This window comes from Pangasianodon hypophthalmus, chromosome 18 (genome assembly GCF_027358585.1).
Source record: "Pangasianodon hypophthalmus isolate fPanHyp1 chromosome 18, fPanHyp1.pri, whole genome shotgun sequence".
Classification (NCBI taxonomy): Eukaryota; Metazoa; Chordata; class Actinopteri; order Siluriformes; family Pangasiidae; genus Pangasianodon; species Pangasianodon hypophthalmus.
The window spans coordinates 2577387-2602288 of record NC_069727.1 but is presented as its reverse complement, the minus strand read 5'-3'; the positions used below and the strand labels follow the sequence as shown (position 1 = coordinate 2602288).

At 40.4% G+C, this 24902-nt stretch overlaps 1 protein-coding gene across 2 annotated transcripts in view; it reads right to left on the bottom strand.

Moving 5' to 3' along the window:
- The window catches only part of LOC113525244 (thyrotropin-releasing hormone-degrading ectoenzyme), a 55445-nt gene extending 41356 nt beyond the window's left edge, over positions 1 to 14089 (bottom strand). The window contains exons 1-4 of one of the 2 annotated variants that reach the window (XM_053241877.1): positions 13084 to 14089; positions 11622 to 12307; positions 9152 to 9425; positions 4237 to 4363 (exon numbers count right to left, since the gene is read on the bottom strand). In XM_053241877.1, the coding sequence (XP_053097852.1) occupies positions 4237 to 4363; positions 9152 to 9425; positions 11622 to 12292 (1072 nt within the window). In that variant the 5' untranslated portion in view covers positions 12293 to 12307; positions 13084 to 14089. The remainder of the gene's footprint in view (positions 1 to 4236; positions 4364 to 9151; positions 9426 to 11621; positions 12308 to 13083) is intronic. The other variant, XM_034313368.2, reaches the window with a different exon arrangement.
- Positions 14090 to 24902: the final 10813 nt, after the last annotated feature.

Sequence of the window (24902 nt, the reverse complement as noted above, 5' to 3'; positions counted from 1 at the left end):
AACATTCACCATTAAACACCAACATTCACCATCAAACACCAACATTCATCATTAAACACCAATATTCTCCATTAAACACCAACATTCACCATCAAACACCAACACTCTCCATTAAACACCAACATTCCCCATCAAACACCATCATTCCCCATCAAACACCAACATTCTCCATTAAACACCAACATTCCCCATCAAACAAAAACATTCTCCATTAAACACCAACATTTCCCATCAAACACCAACATTCTCCATTAAACACCAACATTCTCCATTAAACACCAACATTCACCATCAAACACCAACATTCTCCATTAAACACCATCAAACACGAACACTCATCATCAAACACCAACATTCACCATCAAACACCAAATTCTCCATTAAACACCAACATTCTCCATCAAACACCAACACTCAAACAGGTTGGTGTTTGATAATGAGTGTTCGTGTTTGATGGCAATGAGTGTTCATGCTTGGTGAATGGTGAATATTGGTGTTGATGGTGACTCTTAATGATTGATGGAAAGAGTGTTCGTGTTTAATGGTGAATGTTGGTGTTTGATGGTTGTGAATGTTGGTGAGTGATTGTGAACGTTGGTGTGTGATGGCGAATGTTACTAATATTGATATTGTATGAATTGTTCAGGAGTTTAAGTCATTAAAAGGTGAGGAACACTATAGAGGTGGAGCTCAACTGAGAAAAATGGGAAATTGACACCAGTGCCACTACATAACAATCTGATTAAGATATGTTTGGAGCTGACACCTGTGAGGTCACAGAGAAACTCCTTTAACCCAGTGGGAAATTTTCTCATCGAGGCTGGTGTTTGTTTCTCAGCTCAACAACGTTTTGAGATTATTTAATTCTCAGTATTGAAGTTTGCTGAAGGTGTTCTGTTTCGCATCATTTCCTCTCAGAGTGACAATTTCTTCACTGTGATCCCGTTTAGATGCTAATTAAAGGCTTAATTAGCTTTTAGACGGCTAATTGATTTGACATTTGCGCACAGACAGTGAGTGAGGTGTCAACGCTCTCAGAGGACACGAGCTGAAGTGTTAGAGTCAGACGTCAAGTTAGTGTCAGTGTGACAGGCGAGACGGAGAAGAGACTCCTGAACATCACACACAGCTCACACTCTCTACTCGCTCCATCGCTCTGGGGTTTATTAATCCCTGTTTTTCCAGTTTTAACTTTCTGCCTCGTGAACATCAACAACATGTCAAAAAAAAAAAAACAGTATGGATGATGGTAAAGAATAACAGGAAGAGAAGACACACTGTTTGTCCTGCAGGATGTGATGAAGACACTACGGGATCAAAATCTACAATCAGTCTACAACGTCCACGTCCTGTCACTTACACACTCATAATTACAGACAGATTCTAACTTTACTACACTAACTACAGGCCAACAGTCTTACACACAGTGCAATCACACAAAGGGCTGGAGAATGTTGGTGTTTGATGGAGAATTTTGGTGTTTGATGGTGAATGTTGGTGTTTGATGGAGAATTTTGGTGTTTGATGGTGAATGTTGGTGTTTGATGGAGAATTTTGGTGTTTGATGGAGAATGTTGGTGTTTGATGGAGAATTTTGGTGTTTGATGCTGAATGTTGGTGTTTGATGCTGAATGTTGGTGTTTGATGGAGAATGTTGGTGTTGAATGCTGTATGTTGGTGGTTGATGGAGATTGTTGGTGTCTTATGGGGAATGTTGGTGTTTAATTGTGAATGTTGGTGTTTAATGGAGAATGTTGGTGTTTAATTGTGAATGTTGGTGTTTGATGGGGAATTTTGTGTGACAGAGAATGCTGGTGTTTGAAGATGATATCTGTTTGATGGGGAATGTTGGTATTTGGTGGAGAATGTTGGTGTTTGATGGTGAATGTTGATGGCTGATGAAGAATGTTGGTGTTTGATGGAGTATGTTGGTGTTTGATGGGGAATGTTGGTGTTTGATGGTGAATGTTGGTGTCTTATAGAGAATGTTGTTGTTTGAAGGTGAATGGTGGTGTCTAATGGTGAATGTTGTTGTTTGAAGGTGAATGGTGGTGTTTAATGGTGAATGTTGTTGTTTGAAGGTGAATGGTGGTGTTTAATTGTGAATGTTGGTGTTTAATGGCGAATGTTGCTGTTTGAAGGTGAATGTTAATGTTTGATGGGGAATGTTGGTGTTCAATTGTGAATGTTGGTGTCTTATGGAGAATGTTTTTGTTTGAAGGTGAATGGTGGTGTTTAATGGAGAATGTTTTTGTTTGAAGGTGAATGTTGGTGTCTTATGGAGAATGTTTTTGTTTGAAGGTGAATGGTGGTGTTTAATGGTGAATGTTGGTGTCTTATGGAGAATGTTGGTGCTTCATGGTGAATGTTGGTGTCTTATGGAGAATGTTTTTGTTTGAAGGTGAATGGTGGTGTTTAATGGTGAATGTTGGTGTCTTATGGAGAATGTTGGTGCTTCATGGTGAATGTTGGTGTCTTATGGAGAATGTTTTTGTTTGAAGGTGAATGGTGGTGTTTAATGGTGAATGTTGGTGTCTTATGGAGAATGTTGGTGTTTGAAGGTGAATGTTGGTGTTTCATGGTGAATGTTGGTGTCTTATGGAGAATGTTGGTGTTTGAAGGTGAATGCTGGTGTCTTACGGAGAATGTTGGTGTTTCATGGTGAATGTTGGTGTCTTATGGAGAATGTTGGTGTTTGAAGGTGAATGGTGGTGTTTAATGGAGAATGTTGGTGTTTGATGTTCAATGTATTTAATGTTTGTTGGTGTCTTCTGAGCTGAAGATTAGATTCGAATGTTCTAACTCAGATTAGAATCTTACCAAAATAAGTGTAAAACAATTTATAATCTCGTTACTGACAAAAATGAAAATCCTGAAAATTCCCTGTCTGATTTAAAGAGTTTGTCCTCTAAGATTTAAGACCAGAAGTGGAAATTCTGCAGGTCATAAATCAGTTGAGCTGTAATGAAAAATCTTCATTAGACACTCAGAGCAAAGACAGGACACACACATGCACACACACACACACACACACACACACACACACACACACACTTGCACAGGAAATCATCAATCACTGTGTAATCAATCATACTGCAATTAATCAATCTCTAATTAATCAAATCAGTTAATCAATCATACTGCAATTAATCAATCTCTAATTAATCAAACCAGTTAATCAATCATACTGCAATTAATCAATCTCTAATTAATCAAACCAGTTAATCAATCACACTGCAATTAATCAATCTCTAATTAATCAAACCAGTGAATCAATCACACTGTAATTAAACAATCTCTAATTAATCAAACCATTTAATCAATCACATTGTAATTAAACAATCTCTAATTAATCAAACCAGTTAATCAATCACACTGTAATTAAACAATCTGACATTAATTAACCGCACTGGATTTAGTCAGTCCAGATATTCAATCAAACTATAATTAACCTCTCTGCAATTAATCATACTCTAATAATCACACGCTAAATAATCAACCGCAATATAATTAATCACTCTGTACTGAATGTCACTGTAATTAATCACACTAATTAATCAATCACACTGTAATTAATCTTGCTGTGATTAATCAATCACACTGTAATTAATCTTGCTGTGATTAATCAATCACACTATAATCTCTCACACTGTAATTAATCAATCTCACAGGAAAGGACCATTAAACATGAAGTCCTCATTTTATAGTGCATCAATTTATTGTATGTGTTTCTAGCAAATGGAAAATATAGAATTTAGCCTGAATCAACCAAATTAGATAAGTCGACTCTCTCTCTCTCTCTCTCTCTCTCTCTCTTTCTCTCACACACACACACACACAATTCACCTACTTCTTTCTCCTCTCTCACTGCTGAGTGTTCTCAAGAGAAGGTGAATGAAGTACAAAGAATTTTGTGTGTGTGTGTTTGTGTGTGTGTGCCTGTGGGCAGGACAGCAGCCGTTGAACAATGTAACAATTTTCTTCACAATAACACTCAATAGCAAATGCTGCCAGCATCTATAATAAAGTCGCACACACACACACACACACACACACACACACACACAGACACAGAGAGAGAGAGAGGACATGATAGAACAGTGTAGAGCAGAGAGATTGATGATGAATTTAAAAGAACACATCAAACTGACAGAAAACCAATAGGATGAAATGGAGACCGAGAGTTAAATAAAGGTCCACACACACACACACATACACACACACACACAGTGTTACCTAGTTTGGGCAGGGGGTATGTGACTCTGAAGTAATCCTGATAGAAGTTGAGGAGGCTCTTGGTGATGTGCAGGGCGTAATCTCCCGATCCGCTCTGAATGGCATCGGGCCGAGCAAACAGCCGTATCTGCTCCAACACACACACACACACACACACACACACACACATACACAAATAAAGTCTCGTTAGGTTTTATCTTAAATGAGTTAAATGAACTGGTGGAGAAAGTTTCGTTATTTGATTTGTGTGAATTAAACACTGATAGAAATGTGAGGAATTTCCTGCTGTTCAATAAAACTGATGAAGCTCCTGAGGAAGATGAAGAGCAAAACTTCTTCACGATTCGAACTCATCATTCGAACTGGACAAACTGCAGCTACTGCTAACGTCAAATCATTTATTTATTTTAAAGTGAAATTGTTATAAAGTCAAACGAAAGTCTGATCTGCTTGCTGCCTTCAGTGCAGCTTCACTGTGGACATTAGAGGAGACCTGAATCTGATCTAACCTGACCAAATCTGATTTAATTTAATCTGAAGGAAGAAGTCAGTAAATCCACCTCACCTTGTCTCTGTAACAATTCAATTCATTAAAAAAAAAAAAAACGACTCATAATTGAATCACTGAATCAGCAGAAGCGACTCCCCTGATACCAAAGAGACACGTCCAGGTCTTTAATCTGTCCCCTGGACATCCAGGAGATCTTTCCCCAAACACCTTCCTTCTTATTTCCTGTCTCTAAACTCCTCTGCTACTCTCTCACAGCTCTGGTGTGTTTGCTTTGACGGAGTGTGACTCTAAAGCTCGCAGCATTTTATCACCGAACAGAGAGGGAAGGAAATAAAGAGAGAAGGAGAGTGAAAGAATACGAGGTGTCACACGTTCCCTCTGTAAAAATGATGGTTCTGCTGGATAGGCCGAGGGCTAATGCACGACTGTTTCTGCACAACCATCAACACACACACACACACACACACACACACACAGCAGGCAAAGAAAAAGACACTGTTTCACAGCACATCCTACGTCACATCTCACTTCTATATAAATTTAATTCTTTACAATTATTCCTGATTTAATGGCTGTAGGAGGTGAAGTGATAAAACACACACAGAATGCAAATGAATTCAGAATTATTCAGCCTCGGGGAGAATTAATTAGTCATGAGTTTCCACATGCTGGTCATTTTTCTCTTTTTTCTCTCTGTTTTTTTTTTGTCTCAGGACTCTAACGGAGTTAATTGGACTGGAATAGAGCGTTTCTGAGTCTGTTATCGACTGGAGGATAATGACACCAGACGAAGCTCTGAGGATCTGCACGGCTCGTAGCTCACGGACGAGTGGAACAGAATGAAGTGTCTTAAAACTCGCCGAGTCACAAATCAACTCACCCACCCACACACACCCTCCCACACACACACACACACACACACACACGGGAAGAGAGAATTCCTCAGGGCTCTGATTCACACAAGCTGCTGTGACATACAGACTGAAAGGAAACAGTGAAAGGCCGTGGCTCTGTAAATATTTCTGCTATTTCACTAAAAGTGCAAACCAGAGACACGTTTCTATGGCAGCAGCTCAAGTATGTCCACTTACTGACTGTAAATCCGTTCGCCATATCGCATTGCATCAGTAAATATCTTCACAAATAGAGATCTGCCTGTGTTTCAGATGATTTACATGTGTTTTTATCCAAATCTGGATAAAATCTGTTACCCAAACACCTCAAACCCTTCACTGTTTCAGTGCATTTCTGCTCTAACTCACACAATTTAACCTCATGGAGGGTGTGTTAATGAGGTGATGAGTTGATTCTCTGTGTGCTAGAGAAGGAAAACACTAAAATGGGCAGAGCAGCATCAGGACTCCAGGAGCAGAGCTGGAAAACATTGCAATGTACTATTTAAGACCTGGGTTAATCAAAAATAAAATAGTTACTGTTACATTTACTGTTACTGTTCCAGTCTCAGTTAGTTACCATTACTGTTACGGTTACTGTTCCTGTTATATTTACTGTCACAATTACTGTCACTGCTACATTTACTGTCACTCTTACATTTACTGTCACTGCTACATTTACTGTCACTATTAGATTTACTGTCACTGCTACATTTACTGTCACTGTTACATTTACTGTCTCTATTAGATTTACTGTCACTGTTACATTTACTGTCACTGTTACATTTACTGTCACTATTAGATTTACTGTCACTGCTACATTTACTGTCACTATTAGATTTACTGTCACTGCTACATTTACTGTCACTATTAGATTTACTGTCACTGCTACATTTACTGTCACTGTTACATTTACTGTCTCTATTAGATTTACTGTCACTGTTACATTTACTGTCACTATTAGATTTACTGTCACTGTTACATTTACTGTCTCTATTAGATTTACTGTCACTATTACTGTCACTCTTACATTTACTGTCACTATTAGATTTACTGTCACTGTTACATTTACTGTCACTGTTACTGTCACTGTTACATTTACTGTCACTATTACTGTCACTGTTACATTTACTGTCACTGTTACATTTACTGTCTCTATTAGATTTACTGTCACTATTACTGTCACTGTTACATTTACTGTCACTATTAGATTTACTGTCACTGTTACATTTACTGTCTCTATTAGATTTACTGTCACTATTACTGTCACTGTTACATTTACTGTCACTGTTACATTTACTGTCACTGTTACTGTCACTGTTACATTTACTGTCACTATTACTGTCACTGTTACATTTACTGTCACTGTTACATTTACTGTCTCTATTAGATTTACTGTCACTATTACTGTCACTGTTACATTTACTGTCACTATTAGATTTACTGTCACTGTTACATTTACTGTCTCTATTAGATTTACTGTCACTATTACTGTCACTGTTACATTTACTGTCACTGTTACATTTACTGTCACTGTTACTGTCACTGTTACATTTACTGTCACTATTACTGTCACTGTTACATTTACTGTCACTGTTACATTTACTGTCACTATTACTGTCACTGTTACATTTACTGTCTCTATTAGATTTACTGTCACTGTTACATTTACTGTCTCTATTAGATTTACTGTCACTATTACTGTCACTGTTACATTTACTGTCACTATTAGATTTACTGTCACTATTACATTTACTGTCTCTATTAGATTTACTGTCACTGTTACATTTACTGTCTCTATTAGATTTACTGTCACTGTTACATTTACTGTTTCTATTAGATTTACTGTCACTATTACTGTCACTCTTACATTTACTGTCACTATTAGATTTACTGTCACTGTTACATTTACTGTCACTGTTACATTTACTGTCACTCTTACATTTACTGTTTCTATTAGATTTATTGTCACTATTACTGTCACTGTTACATTTACAATTACTGTCACTGTTACATTTAATGTCACTGCTACATTTACTGTCACTATTACAGTCACCGTTACATTTACATTTACATTTACATTTACATTTATTGTCACTGGTACATTTACTGTCACTATTACACTCACTGTTACATTCACTGTTACATTTAATGTTACGGCTACATTTACTGTTACTGTTACAGTTCCATTCACTGTCACCGTTACATTTATTGTTACTGTCACTCTTAACTTTATTAATGTTACTATTATCCTTACTGCTACTTTAACCATTAGTGTTACTACAACTATTACTGTTACTATTACTGTCATTGTTACATTTACTGTTCCCATTACTGTCACTGTTAACGTTATTGTTTCTATAACCATTACTGTTACCATCACTGATACTGTTAGTTCAATTAAATTCACATTTATTTATATAGTGCTTTTAACAGTGTACATTGTCACAGAGCAGCTTTACAGAAATCAGGATATAAATTTAAATTTAGTCGGAAGCGACAGTTGCAAGGAAAAACTCCCTGAGACGACATGAGGAAGAAACCTTGAGAGGCATCAGTCTCATACGGGAACTCATCCTCATATGGGTGACACCAGTGAGATTATCAGTGATTACTTAGCCACAGCTGTATACTATAGAGTCAAGCAGTGCTAAGTGTGTCGAAAGGAATTTGAGTATGAGCATTAGAGACATTGCAGATTACTGTTACTGTTACCATTACTGTTACTGTTAACATTACCATTGTGGATACTGTTACCACGACTGTTACTGTTACAGCCCTGAACTAGTTCTAAGATAATGTAGAACATCAGCAGTCCAGTTCTGCCTGGTTCCTGCATGAGGAAGTGATCAGAAACTGGGAAAATGTAAATAAGCTGGAGGAAGTGATGAGGAGAGGAGCAGAGAGGAGATAAATTAATCTTTTTATGGTTACGCTGCTGCTGCCATCACCTCAAAAAGGCCTCTTTAATCGCGCTGCCTTTTTCTCCTGACATGGAGATTATAACAGTGGTGTCTCACGCTGCTTTAAAAGCACAATATTCTCACCCACTGTGTGTGTGTGTGTGTGCTTTAGCGCTGAGCTGTGTTGAGGTTGTTAGCACACCCAGAGGAGAGATAATAGCACTCAGCATGTGGCGGAAATGAGGAAAATAAATAAATTCCTTTTGTGATTTTTTTTTTCAATATCACACTACAGGCTGTGTTTCACATCTGAATCTATAGACGAAGAAACCCGCTGCAGTTCACCTGCTTATTAAAGACAGAGTGTGTGTGTACGTGTGTGAATTAAATGTCTGCAGTTTCCTTTGGATTTAGCGTCTACAAGGTTTACTTTTATTACCGAGTCGTAAACATAAAACACATGAAAACGTCTCTGTTTAAAGCGTCGCGTCGGAAACAGCAGAGTCAGTGGCGTCCTCCGTCCAATAAAAGTGCTGGGTTTAGAAATGGAGAGTGGAGGAAATGTCCATGCTGTAGTGGATTTTAACGGAGCTGTGTGTAAGACTCACCATCACTCCACTGTGTGTCATCGTCTCACGGGAGCTGAAGTCACACACGGCCCAGGACACATAATAAGTGGACATGCGAGGTGTCCTGGAGAATCGATTGGTGAGCCAACCGTCCTCTTCCAGACTGGACGACTCGATGGGCATGTTGGAGACGGACTGGTAGGAGGCGTCGTGTCTCAATGTCACGCTGAAGGTGGCTTTGTAGACGGGCTCATCGAAACACGGGAAAGCTTTCCTCGCATGAGTCGGAGAGAACTGAGTCACGGCCGCGTACCTGCAAAGAGAGAGAGAGAGGATCAGACAAATAGATGAGGAGAAGACAGGAGAAGAAAAAGAGGATAGAGGAAAAGATAAAACAGAAAATGCTGAATCAGTGTTGAAACATTGGAGGTGGAGCATCAGAGACCCTCCTGAATCCAGAGAAAAACTTCCTGATGTTCCAGAATTCTCACATTAATCACCGCAAATTTGGTTTAATTTAACAAAATGGCTTTCACACTCATTATTCAGCAGCACATAAAATAGCACTTGATCCAGCACATCCTGTTATTTCGCATTTTACTTTTTTTTGTGTTCTGACATGTACTTGTGTGCACAACTTAGTGAAGCCACAAGATACTAATACTAACTCATAATGTGTGTGTGTTTGTTAATTCAGTGCACAGTGCTGTAAAGAAAATATCATCACAGTTTGAAGGATAAGCTGACCAACACTCATCTGCTACACTTACAGCTCCCCTTATATTAATTCACAATTTTATCAATAAAAAATTCAGTCCTTGAGATAAGCAAAGTCTCTGATTAATTTACATCTCCTCCGATGTCAAACGTGTAAAATAAACATTTTCATTGACTTTAAAAGGATGATTTATTAACAGTGAGATATTTATCTACTGTATTTAATATTACTAATATCGAATGCCATTCCAGAGTTTTTGAGTGAAATTACAGCCAACATAAATATGATATTTTGCAAAAATATAAACATATTGTGGTTAGTTCAAACTGTCAGACAGTGGTGCTGGGATTAACACTGCTCCTCACTCTTGTAAGAAAAATGCTTTTAATGTCAAAGTCAGAACTGTGCGTATTTAAAACACGCCTCTTTTTTACTCTGACTCCGCCCCTCATGCATAACTCTCTGCACAGCGCTTAAGTCTGCGGTTACATCTGAGGTCTGAATACTGAGGTGTGTAATTTCAGTATTAAATCCTCACTCTGTGCGCATAACTCAGCTCTGAATACGGCCCTGTGCGAATAAAAAGAATAAAATCAGACGTCTTCATTTAACGTTCACTCATAACTTATTACACAGGAAATAAAAATAGAGCGTGTGCTCTAAAGCTCAGTGTGGAGAGAATATTACATGGAGCTATAAATATGTTCAGAAGCCTTCAGTCGGGCTTCTAAATTAAAATAGTGAGACTTTTTCATTTAGCTACACAATATAAAACTGTTTTACATCTTAAACGTGTTCACAGAAATATATAATAGATTATTTAGCATCAGAGCAGCAGCACAAAAATGTCATTTTCAGAGGGTTTGTGGACAGAGTGTCCTGTATAAATCCAGTTATTAAATATTACTGATATTATTTTTACAAACTGCTGCCATGTGGAGAACAGGGAGCTGAAAGGAGGAATGTCAGAGCACACACACACACACACACACACACACACACTCTGATTGAGTGATGAGCTGAAAATGAATCTCCACAGAGAGGTGGAGCAGCACAGCAGCTAAATGTGAGATGGAGATTCCCATTAGTGCTCTGCAAAGTGAAAGTGAACAGCGAGTGTGAGAGGAAGTGAAGGAAATGTGGTGTTTACAAGCAGGAGATTCAGCTCATGGAAGAACGTCAGTGCGTCTGATCAGCGAAACTAAACACGTGTGAAAGATGGAGGTGGAGAACTGTGTGGAATTGATGCTGCGATTCAAAGAAACAGTCCAATCTGACTAGTTTCACGAGTCTGATGCACATCTGAAGGATAAACTGGGGAAATAATTATAATCTTATGGGTCATTTCACATGTGATTGTTTTCACACTGATTCTGCCACTTCTCTGTCCATTCACTTTTAAAAATTTTGTTTTTGTCATTGACTTTTTTTTAAATAACGTATTTTTCAAGAGCTCATTTGGGTAAAATATTTTGCTGGGTCTGTATCAGGACCACGGTGCACCAGTTGATGACCCCTGACCTAAATCTTAAGATCAACATGTCTTTAAGCTCAAAGACGGGGTGCACAAACTTTTGACTGGTCCTAAATGTCAAGCTGAGTTTATTTGAAACTATAAGAGTTGTGGATTTTGGCTGTTAAGAGAAATGAGGCCGTGTTTAATGAACAGCTGCAGTGTGTGTATTTGTGCAGCTGCACACTGTAGGTGTTCATTCACTCGTCACGTGTTAAATCACGTGTCCACACTGAGCCGTGAGTGAACGCTGGAATTAATTCTGAGAGTGGAGTTACCTTCTCTCTCCGTGCAGCACGTAGGAGGTGTGGAAAAACCCCAGCAGCTGGTTCTGGATCTGAGCCTGGAAGCTCATGTTGATCGTGTACGTTCTGAGCGGCTTCATTTCCCGGTGCAGAGCGATGACGTGCACCTGGTTGTGCGGGTAGCGGAAGTGCCGGTGGATCCTCATGGCGCCGGGTTTCTTACTGTCCGAGTACACGGCCACCTTCTCCACGTGCAGCCTGTCGGCGTGCAGCACGATGAACTTGGTGGCGTTCACACACTCCAGCTCGATGCTCACCTCCCCGGAGAAGGTGAAGTTGTGCATGTAGACGGAGAGCTGGAGGTCGTAGTGGCGCGGCCGCAGTGCTGTCGGTAAGCGTAAACGCCGCCACGGCTGCACGTCTCCGCCTTTCTGTTCGCCACTTCTGTCTCGCGACCGATTGGAGCCGGTACCGGGCGGAACCACGTTCTCGCCGCTGCTGCCGCATTTCTCAAAGCTGACGGCCAGCGTCACGGCGACGGCCGTCACCACCACGAGCGTGAGGATGGAGACGGCGAAGGCCAGCACCAGCCTCTTGTGCACGGCGACGTGGCGCTCGGGGGTCCGGGGTCGCACCACCACGCTGTCGGCCCACCGGTCAGACACCGCGCGGCCGTTCCTCACACTCAGCTCCTCGATCCCCATCGCCGCTTTAACTCACTGCAAACAAGCAGAGGACAAGTGCTGAGCTTCAACAGCCTGAGAATTTAAACATCTTCCAGTTTTAACACATGAAACACTGTTACAGTCCGAAAGAGACACGGGGTAGAAATAACTCCTCCTGATACATCTGACACACGGAAATAAATCAACAACACATACAGGACTGAATTACTCCTTCCATTACTGAATTAACTCTTCCAGCGCTGATTAAACACCAACAACCTGCATCAGTTTACACACTGTCCCAGTTCATTCACTAAAGCTGGTAATAACACTCGCCTTAATTAATCACGACTTGTGTTTAGTGTAACGTTAGCGAGCAATTTCTGTAAAATATAACAATTTATTTCTGATAACAAACTTTCTCCTAAAGTTAGTGTTAGCTAGCTCTCCAACATTTAGTTCATACCAGCTGTAAGTCTGTATTTCAGTTAACAATGCTGTTAGTAAACTTTAGCTCTGACTCCCATTAACCCTTAGCTACATTAGTTATTCTGACCTGATCTCTGTAACTGCTAGCTACAGAACCAGCATTAAGCGCTAGTTAAACTCATGACATCATTCGCTCAGGAATAAAACACTGTGTGTCCTGCTGTTCTAGTCAAATCCTCAGCACCCTGCACTTCATCTCCAAGTGCTTTATTTCTCTTACACCACAGCAATCTGCCAACACTTTACACTTATATTTCATTATAAAACAAAACGCCTCCGTTTTTATCCGCTTATAGTTACAGTTGATGCAGAGGAATGAGTTAGTTCCTGTTCTCACTTACGTTATAGCAGCTGTAAACAGTCGTTCCCTCACCAGCCTCTTTTCTCTCTTTTAAAGTTTTTTCTCTCTCTCTGAAAAGCACTCCGTTATCCGTGAATCCTTCCCGCACTTTCTCCGTTCTTCTGGGTTGAAAGCCGCACTTTTCCCCGCACTGGCTCGCGCTCTGTGCCCATCCTGGGGCTTGTGGTCCGAGCGGAGGCTTTGTGCAGCAGGGGCTCGGTGTGCGGCGCTGCAGCTGGACGTCCCTCTGCAGTCTGAGCCGAAAAAGCCGCTGACAGTCGGAGGATGTTCCGCTCTCCAGAGCTCCATGTGCCGGAATCTCACACACACATGCGGAGCATCTCCGGAGTCTCGTGCTGGAAAGTCCTCCTTCACGTGCGCGCGCGCGCGCGCACACACACACACGCACACACACACACACAGATCCTGATTATAAGGGAAGTGTCCCAGGCTGCTCCAGACACCGATCTAAACCGGGGTGTGTGTGTGTGTGTGTGTAGATCACAGTGAAATCTCACCACCGGCTTCAACACATCAACCTGCTCCTAAAGCTCACATCCTCCTGCAGCGCGCGGGGAAAAAACGCCTCCGTGCGGTCCAACATCAGCGCGCGCCCCCAGAGCTCCCTACCGGCTCCTGTATCAGCGCGCGCCCCCAGAGCTCACTACCGGCTCCTGTATCAGCGCGCGCCGATTAACGTCCGAGTCAGAGACGCTGCACCGCGCGACTGAGCTGCACATCCACCGGAAGTTAGGGTCTGATTCATCTCTCTCTCTCTCTGTCTCTCTCTCTCCTGTACACAAACTCATCCGTTTTCCCTCCGTCTCTCTGCTTCTCCTGCTCTCGTCATCGCAGCTGCACGCGCTCACATCATCTCTCTCTCTCTCTTCAGTCTCCTCCTTTTCTTTTTATTTCTCTCTAATTTGTCGCTCTATTTTTCTTAAGGTTAGGTTTCACTTCCTGCAATCATTTATGGTTCTGAGGGTTCTGTTTGAGTTCTGTCTGGGTTCTGAGTTCTGTCTGGGTTCTGTCTGGGTTCTGAGTTCTGTTTGGGTTCTGTCTGGGTTCTAAGTTCTGTCTGGGTTCTGAGTTCTGTCTGGGTTCTGTCTGGGTTCTGAGTTCTGTTTGGGTTCTGTCTGGGTTCTAAGTTCTGTCTGGGTTCTGAGTTCTGTCTGGGTTCTGTCTAGGTTCTGAGTTCTGTCTGAGTTCTGAGTTCTGTCTGGGTTCTGTCTAGGTTCTGAGTTCTGTCTGAGTTCTGAGTTCTGTCTGGGTTCTGAGTTCTGTTTGGGTTCTGTTTGGGTTCTGTGCACAGTTCATGGTTCTTGGTTTTTCCTGTTCTGATGTTCCTGCAGCTCTTCATCACTCTTCAGCAGAGATTTAAACACTGAATTCTCCATGTGCTTTTCTTGACTCTTTAAAGGAGAAGTAGTCAATTTTTTTTTATTTCATATTAGTTAAAAAAACCTGTAAAATATGTAGAACATGAGAAAAAACAATTGTTTAAACCATGGCCTCATCAGAGGTGTATTACGTTGCTGAGAAACCAGTTAGAAAAATTGCATTATGGTCCACAGGGCTTGTTTGTTTTTAGAAAGGCCGTTTTTATAGACACACCGCCCCCATATCAGTCTGCTTGGAAAGAAAAAACATTCCTGAAAACTACACTGAAAAAAATGGAATGTGGTCAATCAGATTTAAGAGACCATATTACATATAGCGCATATTACAGATAAGCTTGACCTTGGTGCAGCTTTTGATAACGTTGAACATGCTATTCTCCTCGATAGACTAGAAAATGTTGTTGGCATTAAGGGAACGGCCCTGTCCTGGATCAGGTCTTATTTGACTCATCGTTATCAGGTAGTAGATGTAAATGGTGACACTTTCTACGCATACTAAAGTAAAGTTTGATGTTCCTCAAGACTCTGTTTTAGGCCCACTGCTCTTTTCTTTATATATGCTACCACTGGGCAAAATTATTTGTAAACATGGTACTATGATTATTTACTCCACTCTTTCATTTCAAGCTCATGTAGATAATATTATTAGGACAGCTTTCTTTCATCTCAGAAATATTGCTAAGGTAAGAAATATAATGTCACTACACGATGCAGAAAAAACTTGTTCATGCTTTTGTTACCTCTAGATTGGATTATTGTAATGCCTTACTGTCTGGATCTTCCAGTAGATGCATAAACAAGCTCCGGTTAGTGGGAATGCAGCAGCGAGAGTCCTTACTAGAACCAGAAGATATGACCACATCACCCGTATCTTATCCACACTGCATTGGCTCCCAGTCAGATTTCCCATTGATTATAAAATACTACTGTTGACCTATAAAGCACTGAATGGTCTCATGCCACAGTACCTGAGTGAACTTTTGGTCTTTTATGATCTGCCACTCCTACTTCGATCAAAAGGTGCAGGCTATTTGTTGGTACCTCAAATAGTTAAGGATACAGCAGGGAGTAGAGCTTTTTCTTACAAAGCCCTACAGTTATGGAACAGCCTTCCACTTAGTGTTAGGGGCTCAGATACAGTCTTAGTACCAAAAAGTTTGACTAAACAAATAGGTTTTCAGCCTAGACTTAAACACTAAGACTGTTTAAGTCTAGGCTGAAAACCTATTTGTTTAGTCAAAATTTTTGTAAATAGTTTTTTCTTAGGTAAAGGAGCAGATCTGGAGGGTTCACAGACATAGAGTGTTGTGGTGAACTGGGATCAGCTTTGGATGCTCAGGTTTGTTGACAGTGGTGTGGCTGGCCACTTTATGTTAATTAGCATACCTAACAATCTCTCTCTCTCTCCCTTTCCCTCTCTCTTTCTCTGTCTCTTTCTCTCTCTGCTACACATGATACTCCTGAGATGCCAGTGATCCTGACCCCTTCTGCTCTCTGGACCTGCCTGATCCCATCCTGATGCCCTACTTCTGGTTCTCATCACTTGGAAATCACTCTCTGTTGCTGAGGATGGCCCCACATGGACAGCCTGAAGATCATTGAGATTACTGTACAATTTAAAAACCATGAAGATAGCAATTGCCACAAACAGTTTTGCACTCAAGTCTCCATCAGTTGATAACCTCAACAAAATTAACTTCATGTGAAAACTAGAATGAATTTCCTGGTTACACAATTGCACTATTTGTCCATGTAGTACACAGTTATAGAAGGGAATTATTTATAATTGCACTATCCGGTAGGAGGATGGGTTCCCTTCTGAGTCTGGTTCCTCTCAAGGTTTCTTCCTCATATCATCTCCACACCAATGAGAAGACAGGGCGGAGACAGAGCGCAAATGTTGTAATGATATGTAATTAGACTTGAATTATTTATTCGTTAATTCCTTCACACTAAAAGGTAAAAATAAGACTCTGATGGTGTGCATGAAGGAAGTGTCCTTCAGTGGGTCACTTAAAGTCACGCCTGCTGAAGTTAACACGTTTGTCTGAATACATTTTATTATAAATGTTTAAATGGAATTCAGCTCTGTTCAGGACCTTTCAGATGTCCTTATAGTTTTAACCTTCACACCCTATTTAGGGATCTGTTGTTGGTGTGTGTGTGTGTGTGTGTGTGCACAGTAAGTAGAGGACAAGCAACATTACTCTAAGAGAAAGTGATGCTCAGAAATAGTCTTAATTTTTGCAGCTGTTGGTTAAACAGAGAGAGAGAGAGAGAGAGAGAGGGAGTATGTGTGTGTGTGTGTGTGTGTGTGTGTGTGTGTGTGTGTGAAAGATTAGCTGATGAGCAGCTGACTCAGCACATCTCTCAGTCACAGTGACACACAGAGACAGTCTGCTGCTGCAGAATCACTGCTTTCACTTCTATATTATTTCTATAATTACAGTAGAATTCTATAAAATAAATATGTTCTAAAGTATTTACTCTCTATAAATTAGAGAAAGTTTTAAGATGGACGGAGAGATGATGTCCAGAGTGTATTTGTGATTCTTCTCCCAACATGCAAATGGAGCCAGGGTTTGGATTCATTTCAGATGTTATAAATAAATAAATAAAATCAGGTTTTGGCAATAATTCATCCACTGTGATCACACGCTCACACACAAACACACACACACACACTTCAGTAAGGAGATAAAGGAAAACACCAGCTCTGCATTTAGACCTTTATTTCTGAAGGTATGATGAGAGAAGCTCTACTGTTGCTTTGCGGTCGTCTAATAAAGTGATTAAAGGAGACGGATGTGAGATCAGATTTAAATCTCCTGCCTGAGATCAGAATTAAATCTCCTGCCTGAGATCAGAATTAAATCTCCTGCCTGAGATCAGATTTAAATCTCCTGCCTGAGATCAGATTTAAATCTCCTGCCCGATGATTAATTCCACTCAGAGAAAATTCTGCATAAAGTCTCACATCAGCGTTTCTCCTTAAGCTCCGTCTACAAGTGCGCTGGTGTGAAACAGCTGATGGTTATTCAGGTGAAGACGATGTGCTGTATGAATCATTACACACACACACACACACACACACACACACACACACACACACACACACACGTACAGCATCCGGTATGTAAGAGGTGATGAATGATCGTCCCTGAGCTCTTATTCATAATCCTCCTCCTCATAACTGCTCGACTCCAACAGCCATTTCTCACAAACAACACAAATAACTGACACTCCTGTTTCTCTTTCTGTGTGTGTGTGTGTGTGTGTGTGTAAACGTGATGGACTGTTTTCTATGATTGAAGGTGTTGGAAAAAAAAAGAAAAATAATTTTGTCCTGGTGAAGGTGACTTTACTGGAACCCAGAGTCTTGCGTCAGCAGCTTTCTCTTTCACACACACACACACACACACACACACAGTCGTGATGTTCATTCATAATTAATGTCAGATGTGTGATATTGGTTTCTGCACAGACATTAAATGTGGCGTCTGATCATCAGTGAGATCGGAGACGAGCTTTAGTCCATGTGTGATTGGAGAGTGACACACTTTGACCTACATTTAGCTTTTAGAGATCCAAAATATAAAATAAACACCAACAAAAACATGAATGTTAGGAAACAAACACGTCCTGGAGAATGGATTCGATTTGGGATTAAAGTGAAAAGTGTTTCCATGTTGTTTTTTATCTCATTAACTTGAAGAGAGAGAGAAAGAGAGGCTGGTGAGGGAGAGACTGCTTACTCATGCACTTCCCTACATGTGTGTGTGTGTGTGTGTGTGTGTGACCTGATCGATGGTGAGGAATGATTTTTGGAAATCTTTAATAAAAAGGCTGTGTAGTTTGACCTGCGTCTGATGTCACTGGGATAAAATCTCTCCTCTTCCTGACGCTGTGATCGATAAAGTCCTTAACAAACTTTAAATCTCTTCAGTCTAAAGAGAATTTGACAGATTTGCAGATACAACAAAGTGTGTAGAGCTCACATCATCAGGATTTATACACTCTTGTGTGTAACACACACACACACACAAGTGATGGATGGCTGTTAGATCATTTGCATTAGAGAGTCATGAACGATTATTCAGTGATTGATGTCCGTCTATGAACATATTCATCATTTTGTCAGTGATATTGTTTAATAAATGCAAATCTTTGTGGTTTTAAGTTTTAAATCTGCAGCTGTTTAATGATAAAGCTCTGCTGCAGTTTTTAAGATGATGTGTCGTTTGGGCAGATCCACTCGACCCTGTTACCTGAACACATTCACCTCTAGGAAACATCTGGAACATTCCACAAGTCACAGGTCACATGTTCAACAGGAAGTTGCATCATCCAAATTTCTTAAAGATGACAGGAAGAAGAAAAGTTTTTTCTCTTCTTTTTGTTATTTTCAGTATTTTCAGTAATTTATTGTGACATTGACTGACAAGATCACTTTGAATGTTCAACTCTGTTACACAAATTATAGACTGAAAGTGAAATTATTACATTAGCTTAGCGTAATGTTGCTAAATAAGGAGGTGGCAGTAAATAGCAGCATGTTGAGGCTAACGCTGTGGTGCTCTTTTCATTTCTTTACACTGACAGGAAGTTTCTTCTCAAAGGCTAAAAGTCACATCAGAGAAACAACACAAACACACGACAGACAGAAAACAGCCGGAGGTGTGAAATACGAGCGGCACTGACATTCACACACGCATAAAAACATTTTCTCCTGCTTTAATACGTGAGATATGAGTGAGTGAGTGTAAAGGTCACGCTGATGAAGGGAGGAGCTGCAGAGCTCAGAGTGAAGATTAGCACCGAGTCAAAGCTGGAGACTAAAAGCAGATATAACACACCAACAAACGCTTCCTCTCACACACTCACACCAGCTGCTTCTTCTCTTTTTCTCATCATGACGATGAACACGAGCTCAAATCTGCCAGGCTTTACGAGATTCTTCTGCGTGACGGAGCAGTGAAGGGAAAAAAGTGTCTTTCCTGCGTCACCTGAGGAACGTAAAAGAGGTTACAGGACTCACGTCACTTACCCAGAATCCTTTATTCCCTTAGCAGGGCATCAGGAGGTGTGTGGAGAACACACACATCTTTACTGCTCACTCGGAGAAGGTTTCATTCGAGACGCTGCAGCATGACATCACTGGTGTTCCATTCAAAGTTTTTCCACAAAAAATCCTGATTTACTTTTTTCTTACACAATGTGTCCTCGTAACAAAAAGGGTTCTCCTCCAAATCTTGTCCCAGATTCCCTCTTTCATTGTGGTTCCCATAGCAACCATGTGCTTTTGTTTGGTTTCTGTTCTGGTCCTGTCTCCGCCTCTCATCCTGTCATTAGTCTGTTACCTGACTGTGTTCACCTGTTGTGTATTAGCCTCTGATTATTTTGTCTATTTACACCCTGTTGTGTTTTTGTTCTGCACGAAGTCTTAACACATTTTGTAGCTGTATATTCCAGGGTTATTTTCCTGGTTCGAGTTCCTTTGTTTTGTGTTCAGTATTTCCTGTTCTGATCTTTGCCTGTTTACCATGTTTAGGATTATGGATTATCCTTATTTGACTTTGTGTGTATGTGTTTTGTCCCCAGCTACGCACACTGGATGTGATTGTTGGATTCATGTTTGTGTCTTGGCCAGGGGTGTAGCTCCAAATTCAGGGCCTCGGACTCAGTAGTGTTTCAGCTTGTATTAGCTTGTGCTTATTATAATGACTGCAAATGTAATAGTTAGCTAGTTAGATGGCTTACATTAGCAATAACATGTTTAAGTTTTGACCCTGGTCAGAATAAACTGGTCAGAAGTTGTCTTCCCTCTTTTTGCTTTCTCTCTCTGTCTCTCTCTCTCTCTGTCTCTCTGTCTCTCTCTGCTCCTTTCATTTCTGAAATTCCGATATTTGTTTAAGTTTAGCCAGGTCAGGATTAGCTGCTATCCAATAGCTAGTTGCTATCAATAATCCTCAATGTATACACAATAGATATGCAAGCCAGAGGCCCAAACCACTCTTGCTTTTGATGGAGGCAGAGGTCTGCTAAAGGAAACAAGAGACCATTGAAGATGCAGTCTGGTTTTATTACAAATATCATATTAAATATCATATTGCTATAATCATAGAGAGGATCACATTTACAAACTAAAATCCACTTCATTATCCAGGCTTTTTGATGACCAACGAGCCAGTCATGATCCTCTATTTTTACACTACAAACAGCTAAAGGATAGCTAGCACAGCTGGAGGAAATAAAATGACACTACAAACAGCTAAAGGATAGCTAGCACAGCTGGAGGAAATAAAATGATACTACAAACAGCTGATGCTTAGCTAGCACAGCTGGAGGAACTTACACGATTCAGCGTTTTACTTTTCCCTGATCCGAAAGCTGCAGCAGCTCAGACTGAGACTTTGTGGGAAATCTGTCGCTCAGATGCAGTTTGTTTTGTGATTTTTTAGAGAAATTGTGCAGAGCGTTCACTATTTCAGCAGAAAAGCACAGAGCTGAGTGTCTGAGCGTCTGAAACTTGGGATATTAAAGTAGCTGAAGTTTCTATCAGTCAGATATCAGGCCTGGTGAGGAGATGGAGCTTGTGTTGATCTCAGCTCTGACAGAATGCTACAAATAAAAATCAATGAAAGCAATCAGGTGCTGGAGATCTCCCCCTCCCTGCTTTTTTTAATCGGATTAGAACGATCAGAAAATTGTGCAGCGTTTCAGTGTGTGAAAGTAATAAAGCTGATCGTATAATAACACCACAGTAGATATGGAGTGTGGGGGCGTGGCCTATTGGACCAGACTGAAGTGATGGAACGCCTTTAACTTCTCTAAACTCTCACTTTTATTTCTGTTACATTGTTCAGTTACATTTTATACCACACAGCGCTGTTGAATTCTGGATTCTGATTGGTCAGAAGGTGTTGATTCATTTTCTCTAACAGCAGCTCTGACAGTAGTGCAGCTGCTAATCACAGCTTTATATTAATATCAGTTTTTAATAAATAAAAAGTGTAATCATTAAAAAAAATGCTTTTATAGGAAAATAATCAACTTGTAGGTTGTAGCAGTAACTCTGCTTCATCACATTGTGCTGTCGTTTATCATTTTCCTTAAACAGCACCACACACAGTGGTTTATTCCTTTACTGTCCCTTTACATTGACTTCAAATCTCAGATTTCTTTTAGCTTCACTTCTTGAAACTTGAATGTGTGTGTGTGTGTGTGTGTGTGTGTGTGATGGAGATCAGTTCTCTCTCTGTGGCTAAAACAGATTCTGGTATATCAGATGTCCTGAAGCTCAGAATGACAACAAATAAATAATGTATGAATATGAACTTTATTGATCTTTTATAATGGAGATGTATTTAATGTCTGTTTTACTGAAAGTTCAGCTTCTGATAAGGATCTCTTGGTAAAAACTTGTCTATTAAATACAGCAGGTGTGATATAAAATGTGTTTTATTCATTTTTCTCTTCATTTTGCCTCTATAGAAAGTCACAGATTCACACTGCTCCAGTTTCTTTCTTTTCTTCTCCTCTGTTTTACCTCAGGGCTTATAATAAAACTCCATTTAAATAGCACATGAGCTGCTGCAACTGTTTGTGTGTGCTGAATATAAATGTGCTTCTTTTCTCTTAATCTCAGCAAACACATACACACACACACACACACACACACATATAAACACACTAAATAAATCTATAAACCATTTAAATTAATGAATGTCCTGATCTAATGTTATGCTCAGGACTTCGAGTCGACACTTTCAGATAAAAACACAACTGAACGATAATCCAGTGCTTCATTTTATAATCTTTCATAAACTTTATACAAGAAGCACACAAAAGCCACATTTTCACATCACGAACCTAATTGTAGTGTAAAAGCAAAATCATGTTTGAACTTGAATTTTGTGAATTGAATTGTGAAATAAATCATATGTGAAAGAATCACATATGAAAATAAACGAATCATGTAAAAAAAATGCATGTGAAAAAAATAAAAAATAATGTAAAAAACAAGTCACACGAAAATAAACAAAGCGTGTAAAAATATCATGTGAAAAACAAATCATGTGGAAAAAAATCACATGTGAAAATAAATGAATCATCTGAAAAAGAAATAAATTATATGAAAAACAATCTTATGTGAAAATTAAAGAATCATGTGAATAAATGAAAAAAAAAATGGATGTGGAAAAAAATGTCATTTCACAAAATATCACAAAGACATGAACTGTAGAAAAAACATGTTTTAAAAAGATAAATTGGCTTTGAGGGTTTTATAAGTCTTTAACAATGATTGTATACAGTATATGGGGTTTAAAAGTGAAGTGAAAAGGTCTCTGGGGCCCTCTAGTGGCTGACTGCAGTACTACTTTTAACCTGCAACTCCCAAGTTAGTCAACGGAACACAGGCCAAAATTGCATTTAAAATTACATCTTCACAAATTATTTTGAGTAATATTATTATTTAAGTCATTTTTACAAGTTCAGTTGACCCTGATATCTCCCCCAATATTTTTCTTTATGATAAAAGCATTTGCGATGGATGAGGTAATTGAAGTTGCACGCACTTTCCAACACACACCTGAAACTCTTGACAGTTCTGTAGCAAAGCAATGTCTTGTTCTTTGGATTTTTTTCGAGTATGTTGCTCATTTTGATATCTAAGCAATTAACTATTGGCTGTATGACTTTAGCCAACACAATGAGGTTAACTAGTCACATTTCCCCCGATTTTTCTCCCTAATTTTGGCCAATCATGGCCAATTCCCATGCACTCCCCCTATCATATGACAGCTACCAATCCAGGAGGATGGAAGCTATCATGTGCTTCATAGTGGCAGCACTGGCTGGCACCCATTAACTATATCCACAGACCACAAGATCCTAGAGTACCTCAAGTTGGCCAAATGCCAGAACTCCTTGCAGGCCCACTGGTCCCTCTTCTTCGCCCGGTTCCAGTTCACCTTGTCATATCGCCCTGGCTCCAAGAACACCAAGGCATTTGCTCTGTCACGCATCCATGCAGCCAACCCCCGAGAAGGCAGTGAAGATCTCATCCTTTCCCCCTTCTGCATCGTGGGTGCTATTGACTGGGAACTGTACTGCCTGTGCAATTGCATCTGTCTCAGCATCTTTTCCTGACATTAATGGCTCAGATGTTTCCTAATGCAGCAGAAATGCTTGCCTTTCCGATCATCTACAACTTCCTGGAGCATCTGACTGATCAGTATGTATTCAGCTCTTCACTGCCTCTACGATTTTCTTCTAACAGGTATGCTTCCCAAGGCCTAGCCCCACTTCTCTAGGCCCTATTCCTTGGTTGGCACCTTGTGAACATCAGTTTTTAGTTGGCTCTGTACTTGGGTTCACCTCCCCTCCAGTTTCAGTTCATAGTGTTCGGGCTCGAGGGATACCCTGAACTGTTATGTATTTGTTTAGTTAAATGACATCCTGATTGTAGAACATGTTGGGCATGTCCTATGAGTGCTTCAGCTGCTTTTGGATAACCACCTGTATGTGAAGCTAGAAAAAAGCTTGTTTCATGGACCCTTTGTATCCTTCCTAGGATTTGTGGCTTCCAAAGGCAGTCTCCACAACAACTGTGGCCACAACAAACCTCCATTAAATTGGCCTAGTGATTCTTGTGATATGCTAAATTTTTCTGCCACTTTGTGAGGAATTTTGGGTCTGTGGCCACCCCTCTAATGGCCCTTACTAAAAAGAACCAGGGGATGTTAACAGGGATGCCTGAGGCCGAGCACGTATTCCAAACGTTGTTACAGTACCTACAGCTCCAGTGCTCTGCTTGCCAGATGCCGACGTCCCCTTCCTAGTGGAAGTTGACACTTCCAATCTTGGCATGGGGGCTGACCTCCCCCAGTAGACTGATCCTGATAAAAAACTATGGCTGTGTGCTTACTCTTACCATCTTGCCCCAGTGGCATCCAATTATGTTGTAAGGAATTACAAGCTGTGCGTGGTCAAGCTCACTCTCAGGGAATGGTGGCACTGGCTGGAAGGGGCTAAACATCCCTTTGTGGTCTGGACTGACCAAAAAACCTGGCATGCATCCAAGGTGCTAAGCGTTTGAACCCACTACAAGCCAGGTGGGTTCCTTTAATCAGTTTGATGGGTGTCCTTTAATTAGTTTGATTTCTTGTTATCCTACTGTCCTGGGACTAAGAACATGGAACCTGATCCTTCTGGTGGCCCACCAGGAACACTAGGGCACCACTAGCAGGCCTCCTCCACCCTCTTTCTATTCCCACTCATCCATGGTCCTTCCTGGCTCTCGATTCTATTACTGGTCTTCCGATCTCTCAAGGCAACTTTGTGATCCTAATAGTGGTTTATCACTATTCTAAAGCCTGCAGGTTCATACCCCTGCTGGCTCTCCCATTGGCCAAAT